Raw genomic sequence first — 21,864 nt, 5'->3', positions numbered from 1 at the left:
ACCCAAATGTCCATCACTGGGTGAATGGATAAACAATTTGTGTTGTATGTACACTCAATGTAATATTCAGCCATAAAAAATGTTGATAGGGACTTCCCTGGCAGTCCAGTGGTTAAGACTTCACTTTCCAGTGCAGGGGGTGAGGGTTTGATCCCTGGTCAGGGAGCTAAGATCCCACATGCCTCGCAGCCAAAAAACTAAAACATAAAACAGAAGCAGTATTTTAACAAATTCAATAAAGGCTTTAAAAATGGTCCACATCAAAAAAAAAAAAAACTAAAAATGTTGATACATGGTACAACATAGATGAACCTCAAAACCACTATACCTAATGAAAAAAGCCAGACACAAAAAACCACATATTATATGATTTCTTTTGTATTAAATATCAAAATAAGCATATCAAAAGACATAAAAGCAAATTAGTTTTTGCCAGGGAATGGGAGGGAGGATGGTCATAGGGGAAGATTATTTATAGGTTATAGTGTGTTCTTCTGATATATTGAAAAATTTCTGAGACTATAGGGAACTGTTGATTGCACAGCATTGTAAAGGCACTAAATGCCACTGAATTGTACATTTTAAAATGGCTAAGTAGGGCTTCCCTGGTGGCGCAGTGGTTAAGAATCTGCTTGCCAATGCAGGGGACACGGATTCAAGCCCTGGTCCAGGAAGACCCCACATGCTGTGGAGCAACTAAGCCCATGTGCCACAACTACTGAGCCTGCGCTCTAGAGCCCATGTGCCACAACTACTGCGCCTGCGTGCCACAGCTACTGAAGCCCATGTGCCTAGAGCCCATGCAGTGCAACAAGAGAAGCCACCACAATGAGAAGCCCGCACACCACAACAAAGAGTAGCCCCCGCTCGCGACAACTAAAGAAAGCCTGTGCACAGCAACGAAGACCCAAAGCAGCCAAAATTTTAAAAATAAATAAATAAATCAAATTTATTTAAAAAATGGCTAAGTATAGTTACATGAATTTCATTTAAAAATATATATATATTTAAAGCTAACATTAACTTTTAAAATTGTATAACCATACAGTTTTAAGTGCTTTAATATTTCATCTGGGTGGAGTTATTAGAGTTGATGAATAATAAATATTTTACAGATTTTGTTAAATAATTTTAAAGTCATTAAAAAGTGAAATTTATTGGAAATACATCTTAAGGATATGATTTTTTTTTTTTTTTTTTTGCTGTACACGGGCCTCTCACTGTTGTGGCCTCTCCCGTTGCGGAGCACAGGCTCCGGAGGCGCAGGCTCAGTGGCCATGGCTCACGGGCCTAGCCACTCCGCGGCATGTGGGATCTTCCCGGACTGGGGCACGAACCCGTGTCCCCTGCATCAGCAGGCGGACTCTCAATCACTGCGCCACCAGGGAAGCCCAGGATATTAATTTTTTAATGCCATTTAGTTCATGTATTCATGGATGAATGCTAAAGGGTTAGCATCAATTCCATTCCTGTTTTATTGTTTTTTACCTTAAATCCCACAACCATTTTTTATTATAAAGATGAACCCTGATCCTCATGATGGGCTTATTGGTAGGATTTCTGGTAGTAATTGCAGACACCAGGGTCTCCAAATGTTTGAATTTGCAGCTACTAGCGATGTCCAGTCATACAGGATGAGGATGTTTTTGATCTTTTTGGAAGCCTATCCACATATTTCTGATAGTAAGATCACCAGGGCTTTGGAGGTGGACTGGTGGATTGCAAAAGCTGGGCTGCATGACCGCCACCCTTCACACAGACACTGAGGTCCATGCCAGCAAATTGCTCCTTGTCCAGAAGCAGAACCGGTACCAGTAACTTGTATTGTAGCTGTATTGTAGCTGTGCATGGTTGGATCATCTCTGGGGGTAACCCATTCACCTAAGGAGCCAGTGTGCCATGGCTGTGGTCGTCATCTTGCGTCTGAAGGGCTGCGCCAACTGCAGAGGGTCCTTGGATGGCATGGCTGTGATGTAGAGAAGACAGCCTCATTGTGAGGCACCTCAACTAGAAGAAAGCCCTATTTTATGTTTTATTAGACTCAAATGATGAGAAACATTGTTAATATAAATAAGTAGATGGTAGGTAGTGGAAAGGATTTTTCTGTGTCAGTGTCACTGAGTTTTTTGAACTTCTGTGTCATATGCCAAAAAGCAATAATTGATTAAAATTTAGTTTTAATGATTTATCAGCTGATAACTCAGATTTTCCTTCATTTTTGAAACTGAAGAATTAGAAAGAAATGCATAAGAATTTGGTAATAATTAGAGTCATTCACTACTTTTTCAACACCTATAGCAGTATTTCTAGTTGGCCCTATGTTTAGTGCTTCAGAGGTTTTTGCCTCTCAGGGAAACCTATCATGATAAGAAGAGACACATAGGTTAGAGGAATATATTTCTTTTGTAAAATGAAAGAATGTAATTGTCAAAGGGGAGAAGGAAAAGGTGAATTCTTATCACATAGGCAGAGAAGGTTTTTTTTAATAATTATGTATAGAAATTGAAAATCTTCTGATGCCCATGAAACCTTTCTATGCCCATGGCACCTCATGAACAATTTTTATATACCTGCAGGGTACTGAACTTTCTTGGGGAGCTTGTATAAAGTGCTTCATACTGCCTTCAGATAGGAATCTTTGCCTAGTTTGAGACTTCTATGTACTGTGAATAAAAAGATGGAAAAAAAAAACAGAATTTGGCCAGAGAAGAAAAAAAAGGAATTTGGCCCTAAGGCTGTTTCTTCTAAAATAGGTTTATATTATTTCTAGCTTGTGTCAGGAATAAATGTAGAATTAATATAAAATTCTTTAAAATGTGGTGAATTGGGGATATTGACTTCTCTTATAATTCCTTTTGTAAAATTTTTCCCAGGTGAATGAATGGTCATTGAAGATAAGAAAGGAAATGAGAGTTGTTGACAGGCAAATAAGAGGTAAATTATTATTTTACATCTCCTATTCTTTATCTTGGTGTATTTTGCATTAGTTCATAAAAGTAAACTGTATCTACATCTATGAAACATAGTTTATATTAATTATTTATGGCTGCCCTAATTATTTGCTTTCTAATTATAGTAATAAAAACAAGATAAAATCAACTCAAAGATCTTTACATTTGATAAGAACTAAAATCTTTCCCCCAGCCTGGCATTGAGCTATTCAAGGGGGAGAGGCCATGTTCATTCATCTGTGATTTCCTAGAGTCCAGGTTACTGTTGGAAACAAAGCAGGCGCTCACATTCTGTGGTAGACAGAATAATGGCCTTCTAAAGATGTCCACGTCCTAATCCCCAGAACCTGTGAATATGTTACCTTACATAGCAGAAGGAAACTTGCAGATTTGATTAAATTAAGGATCTTGAGGTGGGGAGATTAATCCTGGGCTATCTGGGTGGGCTTATAAGAGTCCTTATGAGAGGGAGGCAGTATGTTGAGAAAAAGTGAGAGAAAAGGAGATGTGACCACAGAACCAGATGTTAGAGTGCTATGCTTTGAAGATGGAGGAAGAAGACACAAGCTAAGGAATGCAGTTGACCTCTAGAAACTAGAAATGACAAGGAAATGGATTCTTCCCTGAAGCTTCTAGAAGAAACACAGCCCTTCCAACACCTGGATTTTAGACTTCTTTTTTGTTTTTGTTTTTGAATATTTATTGGGCTGTGCCGGGTCTTAGTTGCGGCACACAGGATCTTCATTGCCGCATGCGGGATCTTTTAGTTGCGGCATGCAGGCTCTTAGTTTGCGGCATGTGGGATCTAGTTCCCTGACCAGGGATCGAATCCGGGCCCCCTGCTTTGGGAGCATGGAGTCCCAACTGCTGGACCATCAGGGAAGTCCCGATTTTAGACTTCTGATCACCACAATTAAAGAATAAATTTTTGTTGTTTTAAGCCATTTGAAAAAAAATGTAAAGCAACCTCATCTTACTTACAAAGAAATGGCTTTATGGAATTCAAATTAAATAAATTGTATGTAAGGAATGCAGTTCCATTTTCACTACAGTTTATCTTAGCATGGCTGTAAATTGAGCAAAATATGTTTCTAAATAAAGTTGATTATTGTTGAGTACTACTTAAAACTAAGGTGACTTGCAAAGAGTAACATTTAAAACTTTTATGATTTTTAACACTTTCATGATTGGAGAAAAATTAATAACAGAGGTATCACCATATCACTCCTTTTAAAAAAAGAATTAGAATAGCAGTATAGGGGTAGGGAAGTAAAACGTACAAACTATTAGGTATAAAATAAGCTACAAGGATATATTATACAACATGGGGAATATAGCCAATATTTTATAACTGTAAATGGAGTAAAGCCTTTACAAATTGTGAATCACTATCGATACATCTGTACAAATAGTAACTTGTACATCTGTAACTTATATAATATTGTACAGCAGCTATACTTCAATTAAAAAGATAAAAATGGAAAAAATACTTGTAAATAGGATATTCCAAAAGTAAATAAATAAAAAATAATTACAGAGGGGAATTACATTCATAGCCATGATGGAGTAATGGTTATGGATTTGAACTTGCACTCCATTGTAAATAAAGAAAAAACTGGACAAAAGCTGTGAAACATCTGTTTTCAAACTTTGGATAACTGTCAGTGCAGGATTTTGATCAGTGAGAAAAGGGAAACAAAAGGAGAGAGCCCTAATATGGTCCTCATTTTCTGCCTAGGGAGACTTTCTGGGTCATAGCATGTGGAATGAGATTCCAAGCAGAGTGTGGTATTCTCACTGAATTAAGGAGGAAGAGACTAGGGTTCAGGGAGGCTGCAGTGGCTGGAACTTGTGGGGCAGAGTATCAGAGCAAGAGCAATATCCAAAGAAAAAGCTGTAAATATCCGCACAGAGTCCCAATGAGTCTTTAGCTGACTACTAAGCTGTGCATACTTAGAATGCGATTTTAGGAGCCTAGGCAAAGAACAGTTCCTGGGGACAGAACAACTACCAGGAGGGGGCTATAAGCTAAACAGTTCCCAGAGTTAACAGAGGATTGAGAGATGGTAGAGTTCTGACCAGACACAGTAAAGAGACTTTGTTGAATATCTGGGGCATTCAGTAGAGACTGCAGAAGGGTCATGCCTTAATATTAAGGTGAAAGTAGCCCTAGCTTAAAGGCTACCATATGCCCACACCAACAAAGCTTAAAAGCAGATCTGTTACTGTATAGCACAGGAACTCTACTCAGTGCTCTGTGGTGACCTAAATGGAAAGGAAATCCAAAAAAGAGGATATATATATATATATATATATATATATATATATATATATATATATATATGTATATATATATATATATGTAGAGCTGATTCACTTTGTTGTACAGTAGAAACTAACACAACATTGTAAAGCAACTATACTCCAATAAAAATTAATTTAAAAAAAATAAAAATAAATAAAAATTAAAAGAAGTCTTGAAAGCTGAACTACCAAAATAAAGCTGAACATTCTTTAAAGCTCTTTAAGGCTGAACTACCAAAATTGCAGATACCCCAAAATGAAACATTTAGAGTGTTCAACATCCAATGAAAAGTTACTAGGAAAGTGTGACCCAAAATCAAGAGAAAAATCAGGAAATATAAATAGACCCAGAAAAAAAATAGATGATCAAATGAATAAGCAGACAGGGATTTTAAGCAGCTATTATAATATGTTGAGGGATTTAGAGGAAAACATAATGAACATATGTTTCAAAGGAAAACATGAACATAATGAAGAGGTAAATAGAAGATATTGAAAAGAACAAAGTAGAACTCAGATGAAAGATCTAGAATAAAGTGAAGTAAAATGAAAGCTTCACTGAATGGGTTGAACAAGCAGATTATACACTACAGAAAACATGATCAGTGAAATCAAAGATAGTAATACAAACTATCCAAACTGCAGTACTGAGAGAAAAAAGTAAAAAAAAAAAAAAATCAAATGATCCAACATGTAATTTGAGTCTCAGAAGGAAAAGAGTGCAGAAAGGATCACATGATATAATAGCTGATGAAAACTGTAAACCCACAGATCCAAGGAACTCCAATTTCAAACGGGATAAACACAAAGAAAACCTTGCCAGGACGTATCATAAGCAAATTACTGAAAGGTAACAATAAAGAGATAAAACAGTCTGAGGAAAGGGTAATGATTAAAATTTTATTATCAGAAACAATACGAACCAAAACATCTTTGATACAATAAAAGAAAAATACCCACATTATCCTAGAATTCTGAGTCCAATGAAAACAGCATTCAAAGGAGAAGTAAAGATACTTGTATACAAAAGCCAAGAGAATTTGTTGCTAGTAGGTCTACAGTACAAGAAACGTTAAAGGAAGTTGTAAGCTGAAGGAAAATCATACCAGATACAAATTTGGATTTACCCAGAGGAATGAAGCATGCTGGAAATTATAAGTATGTAAGTAAATATAATGTTTTTCTCTTTTAAGAGTTTCTTTTTAATAATTATTGACTGTTTAAAGTAAAAGTAATAATATGGGGCATAAAACATATGTAGAACTATGACAATGTATGACAGTAATAGCACAAACAATTGATTCATGTCATCTTTAGAAACCACATAAATTCAGTTAGTGTCTCACAAACCCTGTTTATTCCTGTTTTGTGCTTTGCTTATTGTATACCTTCTCACATCCATAACTCATTTATCTGGTTAAATGATCTTCAAGCTCTGTCTTTCTCCTCATGGTTCCTGTTATTTCTCATTCATAGCAATTTATTAGTTAACTAACATGATATCAGAAAAATAATAGTGGGTTTTGGAGTCCTTACACTACCAGATTTAAACCATCACTGCTATCAATTAGCCACCTGTCCCTATTAAAATTCTTTGAATCTCACAGAACTGTACTGACAATTAAATCTGTGAATGTATGTAAAATGTTTACGACAGTACTTGGCATATAGTAGACAATTTACTACATTTATAGTGATACCAAAAAAGGAGGGTGGGGGTTACTTTAGACAAAGTATAACTTTGAAATAATGTGATTGCTTTAAATGTTACTTGCATATGAAGGTTAACCACTGAAACACTTTCAAAGTCTTTGATTTGTTTTTTTGTGTGTTTTTGTTTTTTTTCTTTTTAGATTACATAGCTTTGTTTAGTCGTTGATTTGAATTTTATTTCTTTATTTTTATACAGCAAGTTCTTATTAGTTATCTATTTTATACATATTAGTGTATATGTCAATCCCAATTTCCCAATTCATCTCACCACCACCCCACCCCCTGCTTTCCCCCCTTGGTGTCCATACATTTGTTCTCTACATCTGTGTCTCTATTTCTGCCCTGCAAACTGGTTCATCTGTACCATTTTTCTAGATTCCACATATATGTGTTAATATACGATATTTGTTTTTCTCTCTCTTACTTGCTTCACTCTATGACAGTCTCTAGGTCCATCCACATCTCTACAAATGACCCAGTTTCATTCCTTGTTACGGCTGAGTAATACTCCATTGTATACATGTACCACATCTTCTTTATCCATTCGTCTGTCAGTGGACATTTAGGTTGCTTCCATGACCTGGCTATTGTAAATAGTGCTGCAGTGAACATTGGGGTGCATGTGTCTTTTTGAATTACAGTTTTCTGTGTGTATATGCCCAGTAGTGGGATTGTTGGATCATATGGTAATTCTATTTTTAGTTTTTTAAGGAACCTCCATACTGTTCTCCGTAGTGGCTGTATCAATTTACATTCCCACCAACAGTGCAAGAGGGTGCCCTTTTCTCCACACCCTCTCCAGCATTTGTTGTTTGTAGATTTTCTGATGATGCCCATTCTAACCGATGTGAGGTGATACCTCATTGTAGTTTTGATTTGCATTTCTCTAGTAATTAGTGACGTTGAGCAGCTTTTCATGTGCTTCTTGGCCATCTGTGTGTCTTCTTTGGAGAAATGTCTATTTAGGTCTTCTACATATTTTAGAATTGGGTTGTTTGTTTTTCTCATATTGAGCTGCATGAGCTGTTGATATATTTCGGAGATTGATCCTTTGTTGATTCATTTGCAAATATTTTCTCCCATTCTGAGGGTTGTCTTTTCGTCTTTTTTATGGTTTCCTTTGCTGTGCAAAAGATTTTAAGTTTCATTAGGTCCCACTTGTTTATTTTTGTTTTTATTTCCATTACTCTGGGAGGTGGGTCCAAAAAGATCTTGCTGTGATTTATGTCAAAGAGTGTTCTTCCTTTGTTTTCCACTAAGCGTTTTATACTGTCTTGTTTTACGTTTATGTCTTTAATCCATTTTGAGTTTATTTTTCTGTGTGGTGTTAGGGAGTGTTCTAATTTCATTCTTTTACATGTAGCTGTCCAATTTTCACAGCCCCACTTATTGAAGAGACTGTCTTTTCTCCATTGTATATCCTTGCCTCCTTTGTCATAGACGTATTGACCATAAGCCTGTGGTTCATTTCTGGGCTCCCTATTCTTTTCCATTGATCTGTGTGTCTGGTTTTGTGACAGTACCATACTATTTTGATTACAGTAGCTTTGTGGAATAGTGTGAAGTCAGGGAGTCTGATTCCTCCAAGTCTTTTTCCCTCAAGATTGCTTTGGCTATTGGGGGTCTTTTGTGTCTCCATACAAATTTTAAGATTTTTTGTTCAAATTCTATAAAAAATGCCATTGCTAATTTGATAGGGATTGCATTGAATCTGTAGGTTGCTTTGGGTACTATAGTCATTTTCACAATATTGATTCTTCCAATCCAAGAACATGGTATATCTCTCCATCTGTTTGTATCATCTTTAATTTCTTTCATCAGTGTCTTATAGTTTTCTACATACAGGTGTTTTGTCTCCCTAGGTAGGTTTATTCCTAGGTATTTTATTCTTTTTGTTGCAGTGGTAAATAGGAGTGTTTCCTTAATTTCTCTTTCTGATCTTTCGTTGTTAGTGTATAGGAAGGCAAGAGATTTCTGTGCATTAATTTTCTATCCTGCAACTTTACCAAATTCATTGATTAGCACTAGTAGTTTTCTGGTGGCGTCTTTAGGATGCTCTATGTATAGTGTCATGTCATCTGCAGGCAGTGACAGTTTTACTTCTTCTTTTTCAATTTGTATTCCTTTTATTTCTTTTTCTTCTCTGATTGCTGTGGCTAGGACTTCCAAAGCTATGTTGAATAATAGTGATGAGAGTGGACATCCTTGTCTTGTTCCTGATCTTAGAGGAAATACTTTTAGTTTTTCACCATTGAGAATGATGTTGCTGTGGGTTTGTCGTACATGGACTTTATTATGTTGAGGTAGGTTCCCTCTATGCCCACTCTCTGGAGAGTTTTTTTCATAAATGGGGTTTGAATTTTGTCAAAAGCTTTTTCTGCATCTTTTGAGATGACCGTATGGTTTTTCTTCTTCAATTTGTTAATATGGTGTATCACATTGATTGATTTGCACATATTGAAGAATCCTTGCATCCCTGGGATAAATCCCACTTGATCATGGTGTATGATCCTTTTAATGTGTTGTTGGATTCTGTTTGCTAGTATTTTGTTGAGGATTTTTGCATCTATATTCGTCAGTGATATTGGTCTGTAATTTCCTCTTTTTGTCGTGTCTTTGTCTGGTTTTGGTATTAGGGTGATGGTGGCCTCGTAGAATGAGTTTGGGAGTGTTTCTTCTTCTGCAGTTTTTTTAGAAGAGCTTGAGAAGGATGGATGTTAGCTCTTCTCTAAATGTTTGATAGCATTTACCTGGGAAGAAATCTGGTCCTGGAGTTTTCTTTGTTGCAAGATTTTATATCACAGTTTCAATTTCATTACTTGTGATTAGTCAGTTTATATTTTCTATTTCTTCCTGATTCAGTCTTGGAAGGTTATACATTTCTAAGAATTTGTCCATTTCTTCCAGGTTGTCCACTTTATTGGCAAGAGGTGCTTGTAGTAGTCTCTTATGCTTTGTATTTCTGCAGTGTCCTTTGTAACTTCTCCTTTTTCATTTCTAATTTTATTGAGTCCTCACCCTCTTTTTCTTGATGAGTGTGGCTAAAGGTTTATCAATTTTGTTTATCTTCTCAAAGAACCAGCTTTTAGTTTTATTGATCTTTGCTATTGTTTTCTTTGTTTGTATTCCATTTATTTCTGCTCTGATCTCGATTTCTTTCCTTCTACTAACTTTGGGGAGTTTTTGTTCTTCTTTCTCTAGTTCCTTTCGGTGTAAGGTTAGATTGTTTATTTGAGATTTTTCTTGTATCTTGAGGTAGGATTGTATAGCTATAAACTTCCCTCTTGGAACTGCTTTTTCTGCATCGTTTGGATCATCATGTTTTTGTTGTCATTTGTCTCTAGGTATTTTTTGATTTCCTCTTTGATTTCTTCAGTGATCTCTTGGTTACTTAGTAATGTATTGCTTAGCCTCCAGCCTCCATGTGTTTGTGTTTTTTACATTTTTTCCCCTGAAATTTATTTCTGATCTCATAGCCTTGTGATCAGAAAAATGCTTGGTAGGATTTCAGTTTTCTTACATTTACCAAGGCTTGATCTGTGAGCCAAGATGTGATCTGTCCTGGACAGTGTTCCATGCTCAGTTGAAACAAAAGTGTAATCTGCTGTTTTCGGATGGAATGTCCTATAAATATGAATTAAATCTCTTTGGTCTGTTGTGTCATTTAAAGCTTTTGTTTCCTTATTTTTCTGTCTGGATGATCTGTCCATTGGTGTAAGTGAGGTGTTAAAGTCCCCCACTATTATTGTGTTACTGTCGATTCCCTCTTATAGCTGTTAGCATTTGCCTTGTGTATTGAGGTGCTCCTGTGTTGGTTGCATATATATTTATGATTGTCATATCTTCTTCTTGGATTGATCCTTTGATCATTATGTAGTGTCCTTCCTTGTCTCTTGTAACATTCTTTATTTTAAATTCTGTTTTATCTGATATGAGTATTGCAACTCCAGCTTTCTTTTGATTTCCATTTGCATGGAATATCTTTTTCCATCACTTTCAGTCTGTATGTTCCCCTAGTTCTGAAGTGGGTCTCTTGTAGACAGCATATATATGGATCTTGTTTTTGTATCCATTCAGCGAGCCTGTGTCTTTTGGATGGAGCATTTAATCCATTCACATTTAAGGTAATTATCGATATGTATATTCCTGTTACCATATTCTTAATTGTTTTGGGTTTGTTTCTGTAGGTCCTTTTCTTCTCTCGTGTTTCCTACTTAGAGAAGTTTCTTTGGCATTTGTTGTAGAGCTGGTTTGGTGGTGCTCAAGCTTTTGATTTCTCCATCAAATCTGAATGAGATCCTTGCCAGGTAGAGTAATCTTGGTTGTAGGTTCTTCCCTTTCATTACTTTAAGTATATCATGCCACTCCCTTCTGGCTTGTAGAGTTTCTGCTGAGAAATCAGCTGTTAACCTTATGGGAGTTCCCTTGTATATTATTTGTCATTTTTTCCCTTGTTGCTTTTAATAATTTTTCTTTGTAATTTTTGTCAGTTTGAGTACTATGTGTCTTGGTGTGTTTCTCCTTGGATTTATCCTGCCTGGGATTCTCTGCACTTCCTGGAGTTGGATGGCTATTTCCTTTCCCATGTTAGGGAAGTTTTCGACTATAATCTCTTCAAATATTTTCTCGGGTGCTTTCTCTCTCTCTTCTCCTTCTGGGACCCCTATAATGCAAATGTTCATGCATTTGATGTTGTACCAGAGGTCTCTTAGGCTGTCTTCACTTCTTTTCATTCTTTTTTCTTTATTCTTTCCTGTGGCAGTGATTTCCACCATTCTGTCTTCCAGTTCATTTATCCATTCTTCTGCCTCAGTTATTCTGCTATTGATTCCTTCTAGTGTATTTTTCATTTCAGTTATTGTATTGTTCACTTCTGTTTGTTTGTTCTTTAATTCTTCTAGATCTTTGTTAAACATTTCTTGCATCTTCTCAATCTTCACCTCCATTCTCTTTCTGAGGTCCTGGATCATCTTCACTATCATTATTCTGAATTCTTTTTCTGGGAGGTTGCCTATCTCCACTCATTTAGTTGTTTTTCTGGGGTTTTATCTTGTTCCTTCACCTGGTACATAGTCCTCTGCCTTTGCATATTGTCTATCTTTCTGTGAATGTGGTTTTCATTCCACAGGCTTCAGGATTGTAGTTCTTCTTGCTTCTGCTGTCTGCCCTCTGGTGGATGAGGCTATCTAAGAGGCTTATGCAAGCTTCCTGATGGGAGGGACTGGTGGTGGGTAGAGCTGGGTGTTGCTCTGGTGGGCAGAGCTCAGTAAAACTTAAATCTGCTTGTCTGCTGTTGGGTGGGGCTGAGTTCCCTCCCTGTTGGTTGTTTGGCCTGAGGCAACCCAGCACTGGAGCCTATAGGTCTTTGGTAAGGCTAATGGCAGACTCCGGGAGGGCTTATGCCAATGAGTACTTCCCAGAACTTCTGCTGCCAGTGTCCTTGTCCCCGCAGTGAGCCACAGCCACCCCCGCCTCTGCAAGAGACCCTCTGACACTAGCAGACAGGTCTGGTTCAGTCTCCTATGGGGTCACTGCTCCTTCCCCTTGGGTCCTGGTGTGCACACTACTTTGTGTGTGCCCTCCAAGAGTGGAGTCTCTGTTTCCCCCAGTCCTGTCGAAGTCCTGCAATCAATCCCTCTAGCCTTCAAAGTCTGATGCTCTGGAAATTCCTCCTCCCATTGCTGACCCCCAGGTTGGGAAGCCTGACGTGGGGCTCAGAACCTTCACTCCAGTGGGTGGACTTCCATGGTATAAGTGTTCTCCAGTTTGTGAGTCACCCACCCAGCACTTATGGGATTTGATTTTATTGTGATTGTGCCCCGCCTACCATCTCATTGCGGCTTCTCCTTTGTCTTTGGATGTGGGGTATCTTTTTTTGGTGAGTTCCAGTGTCTTCCTGTCAATGATTGTTCAGCAGTTAGTTGTTGATTCTAGTGCTCTCGCAAGAGGGAGTGAGCGCATGTCCCTCTACTCCACCATCTTGAACCAATCCTCATTTGGTTTTATGTTAGCAGTCAAGGCTAATGGATTTAAAGAATATATTAGTGAAAAAAAGAGTACCTGCAAGACTGTTCTATGCTCTTAGAAGTCAGGATATTGGTTTCCCTTGTTGGGGGCATGGTGGATTATTAGGGACATAAAAGGACTTCACGTTATGTTGGTAATATTTTGTTCCTTCATCTGATTCCTAGTTACATGGGTGTGTTTAATTTGTGACAGTTTATGTGGCTTTATGGTTATGTGTGTGATATATGTATGTACATATGATATACTTCAGTAAAACATTTAAAGAAAAATAGTAGTAACTTAAAGCAAAGTATAACTACAAGTAGTTCTTATCTTCTTATGGAGGACTCAAGGTAGTCCACATTTTTAGCTTTCAGCCAAATGTAACACATGTAGAGCACTCATAATAGGCAATACTGGAGTGAATTTAGAACATTCATTTTGCCCCTCTCCTCAAATGAACATAGTTAGCTTGCATTTTTACCCCCATGACTATAAAGGTAATAATACACACACTGATGCAGATAAGTATAAATAAGAAAGTTAAAATCACTCTGAAATCCTACCACCCAGAGATAACAGCCACAAGCATTTTGGTGATCATCGTTTCAGATACATTTCTGTCTGTATTTGTACTTACATATAAATACTTGTTTATAAATGAATCATAGTATTCTTGCTGCCGTTTTATTTATTATATTAAAATATACATAACAGAAGTTGACCATTTAAAAAAATTTTATTGTAGTTGATTTACAATGTGTTAATTTCTGCTGTACAGCAAAGTGATTCAGTTATGTAGATATTCTTTTTCATATTCCTTTTCATTATGGTTTATCACAGGATATTGAATATAGTTTTCTGTGCTATACAGTAGAACCTTGTTGTTTATCCATTCTATATATAATGGTTTGCATCTGCTAATCCCAAACTCCCAATCCTTCCCTCCCCCCACCCTCCTGGCAACCACAGGTGTGTTCTCTATGTCTGTGAGTCTGTTTCTGTTTCGTAGATATGTTCATTTGTGTCATACTTCACATTCTACATATAAGTGGTATCACATGTTCATAAATTGATCATTTAAACCATTTTAAAAAACACAGTTCATTGACATTAAGTACATTTACATTGCTGTGCAGCCATCACCACTATCCATCTCCTGAATTTTTCCTTCATCTCATATTGAAACTCTGTAGCCATTAAACAGTAACTCTCCATTTTTCCTTCTCCACATCCCCTGGTAACCACCATTTTGCTTTCTGTCTCTATGTATAATTAGACTGTTCCAGGTACCTCATATAAGTGTAATCACAGAGTACTTGTCCCATTGTGTCTGTCTTATTTTACTTACCGTAATGTTTTCATGACTCATTCATGTTATAGCATGTATCAGAATTTCCTTCTTTTTATAAGACTGAATAACATTCCATTGTATGTAGATATCTCATTTTATCTCTTCATCTATCACTAGAAATTTGGGTTATTTCTACCTTTTGCTATTGTGAATAATGCTGTTATGAACATGAGTATACAAATATCTGTTCAAGCCCCTCCTTTTAGTCCTCTGTGTATATACCCAAAAGTGGAATTGCTAGGTGAAGTGATGATTCTTTATTTAATTTTTGAGGAGCCACCATAGTGTTTGCCACAGCACTGCACCATTTTACATTCCTAACATCAAGGGCTAAGACATTCAAAAGCAACCACACTTAAGGGGGAATATAGGTGGTCACTGTGCATGCCCAGGGAAATACACAGGCTCTGAAAAGGCTAACTTTACACCTCAGGATGATCTCCAGTACAGAGGCACCATACAGTTATAAAACAAAACAACCATATCAAACCCTGAGGAAGTGGGAGAATCTGGTTTCCAAAGTTATCATCTTAAATGTCCAGTTTTCAACAGTAACAACAACAAGATCACAAGGCATACAAAGAAACAGGAAAGTATGGCCCATTGAAAGGAAAAGAAATGAATAGAAAATGTCCCTGAAAAAGACCAGGTGACAGATTACTAAATAAAGACTTTAAAACAGTGATCTTAAAAATATGCAGGGCTTCCCTGGTGGCACAGTGGTTGAGAATCTGCCTGCTAATGCAGGGGACACGGGTTCGAGCCCTGGTCTGGGAGGATCCCACATGCCGCGGAGCAACTAGGCCCGTGAGCCACAGCTACTGAGCCTGCGCGTCTGGAGCCTGTGCTCCTCAAGAAGAGAGGCCCGATAGTGAGAGGCCCGCGCACCATGATGAAGAGTGGCCCCTGCTTGCCACAACTAGAGAAAGCCCTCGCACAGAAACGAAGACCCAACACAGGAAAAATAAATAAATTAATTAATAAACTCCTACCCCCAACATCTTCTTAAAAAAATATGCAAAGAACTAAAGAAAGATGTGGACAAAGTCAAGAAAATGATATATAAACAAAATGGAAGTATCAGTAAAGAGATAGAAAACATGAAAAGAAGCCAAAAATAAATTCTGCAGCTGAAAAGTATAACTGAAAATTTAAAAATTGCTAGAGTTATTCAGAAGCCGATTTGAGCAGGGAAAAGAATTAGTGGACTTGAAAATAATACAGTTGAAATGTTCAAGTCTGAGGAACAGAAGGAAAAGAATTTGAAGCAAACAGAGCCTAAGGGACCTGTTGGACAGCATCAATTGGATCAACATACACATTGTGGGAGTCCCAGAAGGAAAGGAAAGAGAGAAGGGGGAAGAGAGATTATTTGAAGAAATAAAGACAGAAACTTAACAAATTTCCTGAAAAACATGAATATAATCATCCAAGAAAGTCCACACACTCTAACGTAGAATAAACTCAGAGACCCATGCCAAGGCACATTATAATTGAACTATAGAAAGACAAAGAGAGAATGTTTAAAGCAGCAAGAAATGACCTGTCACACACAATCAATCCTGAATAAGATTTTCAGCAGATTCCTCATCAGAAATGTTGAGGGCCAGAAGACAGTGGGTTGATATATTCAAATGCTGAAAGAAGATATCTATACACCAAGAATCCTATACCCTGCAAAACAAAGGAGAAATTTTGGCATTCCCACTTAAACAAAAGCTATGGGAGTTTGTTACCACTAGACCTGCCTGGGAAGAAATGCTAAAGGGTGTCTGTACTTCAGGTTGAAATTAAAGGACTGTAGACAGTAACTGGAAACCATATGAAAAAATAAATACCTCCATTAAAGGTAAATACATGGCGGGCTTCCCTGGTGGTGCAGTGGTTGAGAGTCCACCTGCCGATGCAGGGGACACGGGTTCGTGCCCTGGTCTGGGAAGATCCCACATGCCGCGGAATGGCTGGGCCTGTGAGCCATGGCTGCTGAGCCTGCGCGTCCGGAGCCTGTGCTCTGCAATGGGAGAGGCCACAACAGTGAGAGGCCTGCGTACCAAAAAAAAAAAAAAAAGGGTAAATACATGGGCAATTATAAAAGGTAGTATTCTTGTAACTTCATTTTTTGCTTTCACATGATTTAGGAGCCATGTGCATTTTTAAAAAATTAGGCTATATTTTTGAACACAGTGCAGAAAAATGTGCTTTTGTGACATCAGTAGCTGTATGGGGATGGGGACGGAGCTGTATAGAAGTAAAGTTTTTGCATATTATTAAAGTTAAGCTAATATAAATTCAAATTAGTGTTATAACTTTAGGATATTAAGTGCATTCACCAGGGTAATAACAAAGAAGGTAGACATAAATTATACACTAAAGCAAATGAAAAGGGACTTGAAGTTTCACCATAAGAAAAGGAACAGATAAACACAAAAGAAGACATTAATGGCAGGAAATGAAGGACGAAAAAGCTGTAAGACCTACAGAAAAAATTGCAACATGGCAGAATTAAGCCCCTCCTCATCAGTAATTACTTTAAATGTAAATGAATTAAACTCTCCAATTAAAAGGCAGAGTTTGGCAGAATGGGGGCAAAATAACCCTAGTGTATACTAAGATACAAATAGGTTGAAAGTGAAAGGAAGGAAAAAGATATTCCATGGAAATAGTAACCAAAAGAGTGGAGATTGCTGTGCTGATATAACACAAAATAAACTTTAAATTAGAAAAGATTACAAGAGTGAAAGAAGGACATTATATGGTAATAAAAGTTTTAATACAGTAAGATGTAATCTATGCACCTAATAATAGATGATCAAAATATATGAAGGGAAGTAGATCTACAACAATAGTTGGAAGATTTTAATAACCCATTCCCAAAATTGGATATAACCAGACAGAAGATAAATAAAGATAAAAGAGGACTCGAACAACACTATAATGAACTAACAGACACATACAGAATACTAATAGACATATACAGAATAGACATGTGCAGAATAATCAATGCAACAACAAGAGAATACACATTCTTAAGTGCACATGGTACATTCTCCAGGATAGACCATGTGTTGGGCCAAAGACCAAGTCTCAATCAGTTTAAAAAAAATAAGAAGGAAAATTAGAAAGTACCTAGAGATGAGTGAAAACCACAGCACTATATATCAAAACTTTTGGGATGCAGCAAAAGCTCAGAGGGAAATTATAGCTATAAAGATGCTTTACATTAAAAAAGAAGAAAGATATCAATCAACAACCTAACTTTACAACTTACAGGAAAAGAAGAAAAAACTCAACCTAAAGCTAACAAAAAGAAGGAAATAAGAAAGATTAGATCAGAGAAAAAGAAATAAAGACTAGAAGAGCAGGAGAGAAAAATCAAAGAAACTTAAAGTGAGTTCTTCAGAAAAGCAACAAAACTGATAAACCTTTAGCTACATTGATGGTGGTGGGGAGGGAAGAAGGGAGGAAGAGGGAGAGGGAGAGGGAATCAAATTCCTAAGATCAGAAATGACAGTTGGAGCACTACTATGATTCTACAGAAATAAAAAATGCAGGAGAGTACTATGAACAATTGTACACTAAAAAAATTGGATAATTTAGATGAAATGGACAAATTCATAGAATTATAAAATCTACCAATACTGAAACACCAATAGAAAATCTGAATAGACTTATAACTCTTGAGATTAAATCAGTAATCAAAAATCTCTCCCAACAAAGAAAAGTCCTAGACCTGATGTATTCACTGGTGATATCTACTAAACATCTAAAGAACTAACACCAATCTTTCTCATACTTCTTCAGAAAATTGAAGAAAAGGGAACACTATCTAACTTGTTCTCTAAGGACAGCATTTCCCATAGCAAAGCAAGACAAAGACACTACAGGAAGAGAAAACTACAGACCAATACTCCTTATGAACACTGATGCAAAAGTCCTCAACAAAATACAAGCAAGCAGGATTCAAAAGGATTATACACCATGACCAACTGGGATTTATTCCTGGAATGCAAGGATGGTTCACCTATGAAAATCAGTCAATGTAATACACCACATCAACAACAACAACAACAACAAAAAACTATTCCAAAAATTTGAATAGGAAGGAATGCTTCCATACTCATTCTACGAGGCCATCATCACCCTGATATCAAAACCAGACAAAGATATCACACACAAAATAGAAAAGTACAGGCCAATATCACTGATGAACATAGATGCAAAAATTCTCAACAAAATATTAGCAAACAAATTGAACAGTACATTTAAAAGGATCATACTCCATGATCAAGTGGCATTTATCCAAGGATGGAAGGATGGTTCAGTTTATGCAAATTAGACATTGTGATATACCACATTAATAAACTGAAGAATAAAAATCATAGTCATCTCAATAGATACAGAAAAAGCTTCTGACAAAATTCAACATCTGTTTATGATAAAACCTCTCAACAAAGTGAGAAAAGAGGGAGCATCACTCAACATGATAAAGGCCATCTATGACAAGCCCATAGCCAACATCATACTCAAGGTTGAAAAGCTGAAAGCATTTCGTCTAAGATCAGGAACAAGACAAAGATGCCCACTCTTGTCCTGTTTATTTAACATAGCATTGGAAGTCCTAGCCATGCAGTCAGACCAGAAAAAGAAATAAAAGGAATCCAAATTAGAAACGAAGAAGTAAAACTGTTACTATTTGAAGATGACATGATACTATGTGTAGAAAATCCTGAAGATGCCACCAAATAACTATTAGAACTAATAAATGAATTCAGTAAAGTTGTAGGATACAAAATTAATACAGAGAAATCTGTTGTGTTTCTTACACTAACAACAAACTGTCAGAAAGAGAAATTAAGAAAACAATTCCATTTACAATTGCATCAGAAAGAATAAAATAACTAGGAGTAAATCTAACCAAGGAGGTAAAAAACTTGTACTCAGAAAACTATAAGACACTGATGAAATAAACTGAAGATGACAGGAACAAATGGAAAGATATACCATGCTCGTGGATTTGAAGAATTAATGTTATTAAAATAGCCATACTACTCAAAGCCATGTATAGATTCATTTCAGTACGTATCAGAACTCCAGTGGCATTTTTCACTGAACAAATAATTCTAAAATTTCTATGGAAGCACAAAAGACCTCAAATAGGCAATGAAACTGATTTAAAAATGGACAGAGAACCCGAATAGGCATTTTTCCAAAGAAGACATACAGATGGCCAACAGACACAAGAAAAGATGCTCAGCGTCACTAATCATCAGGGAAATGCAAATCAAAACCAGAGTGAGATACCATCTCACACCTGTGAGAATGGCTCTTATTAAAAAGACAACAAACAAGTGTGGATTAGGATGTGGAGAAATAGGGAGCCCTTGTGCAGTATTGATGGGAATGTAAATTGTGGCAACAACTACAGAAAACAGCATGGAGGTTCTTCAAAAAATTAGAACTACCATATGATCCAGCAATTTTACTTCTAGGTATTTTTCCAAAGAAAACAAAAACACTAATTTGAAAAGACATATTCACTCCTATGATTATTGCAGCCTTACTCACAGTAGCCAAGATATGGAAGCAACCTAAGTGCCCCTGATAGATGAATGGATAAAGATGTGGTGTGTGTATAGACATATATAAGCTAGAATACTACTCAACCATAAAAAGGACTGAAATCTTGTTGTTTGTGACAACCTGGATGGACCTAGAGGGTAATATGCTAAGTGAAATTAAGACAGAAAGAAAATACCATATGATTTCACTTGTACTTGGAATCTAAAAAACAAAACAAATGAACAAACATAGCAAAACAGAAACTGTTATTGATACAGAGAACAAACGGATGGTTGCCAGAGGGGAGGGGCACAGGTAAATGAGTGAAATGGGTGAGGGGGATTAAGAGGTACAGACTTCCAGTTACAAAATAAATGAGTCACAGGGGTGATATGTACAGCGTGGGGAACATAGTCAATAATAATGTAGTATCATTGTATGATGACAGATGATAACTAGACTTATTGTGGTGTCCATTTTGTAATGTACAGAAATACCAAATCACTATGCTGTACACCAGGAACTATCGTAATGTTGTAGGTCAATTATAGTTCAAAACACCACAAACAAACAAACTCATAGAAAAAGAGATCAGATTTGTGGTCACCAGAGTTGGGGTTTGGGGGGAGTGAGAATTGGATGAAGGTGGTCAAAAGGTACAAACTTGCAGTATAAGATAAATAAGTACTAGGGATGTAATGTATGACAGGATGAATATAATGAACACTGCTGTAGGTTATATATGAAAGCTGTTAAGAGAGTAAATCTTGAGTTCTAATCATAAGGAGGAAATATTTTTTCTGTGTTTTATTTTCTATCTATATGATGATAGATGTTAACTTACTGTGATCATCATTTCATGATCTCTGTCAGTAAGTCATCATGCTGTGTACCTTAAACTTATACAGTGCTGTATGTCAGTTATATATCAATAAAACTGTAAGGAAAAAAACTTCCTACAAAACTGTCTAATTAAAACCAGTTTGCTACTGGCATGAAGACAGTCATAAAGACCAGTGAGATAGAATAGAGAGCCCAGAAATCAACCCTCACGTATATGGTCAAATATATGTGAGGACCATTCAGTGAGGAAAAGACAGCCTTCTCAACTAATGGTGCTATGTAAACTGGATTTCCACATGCAAAAGAATGAGTTTGGACCCTTACCTAAAACCATATATGGAAATTAATTAAAAATGGATCAGAGACTTAAATGTAAAAGCTAAAACTAGAAAACTTCTAGAAGAAAACAGGGCCATAGCTTCACAACATTGGGTTTGGCAGTGATTTCTTGGATATGACCTGAAAGCCACAGGCAACAAAAAAATATAACAGACCACATAGACTTCATGACAATGAAAAAGTTTGTGAATCAAAAGACACAGTAAAAAGAGGAAACACTAAAAGGGCAACCCATAGATTGGGAGAAAATATTTGCAGAATATACGTAGAACTGACCTCGTAAAACTCAACTTTAAAAAGCCCTTTTCAGGCACTTTCCTGGTGGTCCAGTGGTTAAGATTGCACACTCCCAATAATGGGGGCCTGGGCTCAATCCCTGGTCAGGGAACTAGATCCCACATGCCGCAACTAAAAGATCCTGCATGCCACAACTAAAAGATGCCACACGCTGCAACTAAAGATCCTGCACACCACAACGAAGATCCTGTGTGCCACAGCTAAGACCTGGCGCATCCAAATAAATATTCAAAAATGGACAAAGGACTTGAATAGACTTTCAAGTCTATAGAATATTTTTTGAAGAAAACATACCAGTGGTCAGTAAGCACATGAAAAGATGCTCAACATCACTAATCATTAGGGAAATATAAATCAAAATCAGGATGTGCTACCACCTTATACCCATTAGGATGGCTGCTATCAGTCAAAACAAAACATAAAGTAACAAATGTTGGCAAAGGATGTGGAGAAGTTAGAACCATTGATCACCATTGGCAGGAATGTAAAATGGTGCAG

The 21,864-nt window shown here is 36.8% G+C and overlaps 1 protein-coding gene across 2 annotated transcripts in view; it reads left to right on the top strand.

Moving 5' to 3' along the window:
* Window positions 1–21,864, top strand: part of LOC309969900 (E3 ubiquitin-protein ligase RNF103) — a 124,796-nt gene that overhangs the window by 66,451 nt on the left and 36,481 nt on the right. For both annotated transcript variants that reach the window (XM_082851956.1, XM_082851955.1), the window contains one exon: window positions 2,874–2,934. In XM_082851956.1, the coding sequence (XP_082708082.1) occupies window positions 2,874–2,934 (61 nt within the window). The remainder of the gene's footprint in view (window positions 1–2,873; window positions 2,935–21,864) is intronic.

Source organism: Leucopleurus acutus, assembly GCF_964270905.1.
Source record: "Leucopleurus acutus genome assembly, chromosome: 12".
NCBI lineage: Eukaryota > Metazoa > Chordata > Mammalia > Artiodactyla > Delphinidae > Leucopleurus > Leucopleurus acutus.
The sequence above is the reverse complement of the archived record's forward strand: the minus strand, read 5'-3'. Positions and strand labels throughout refer to the sequence as shown.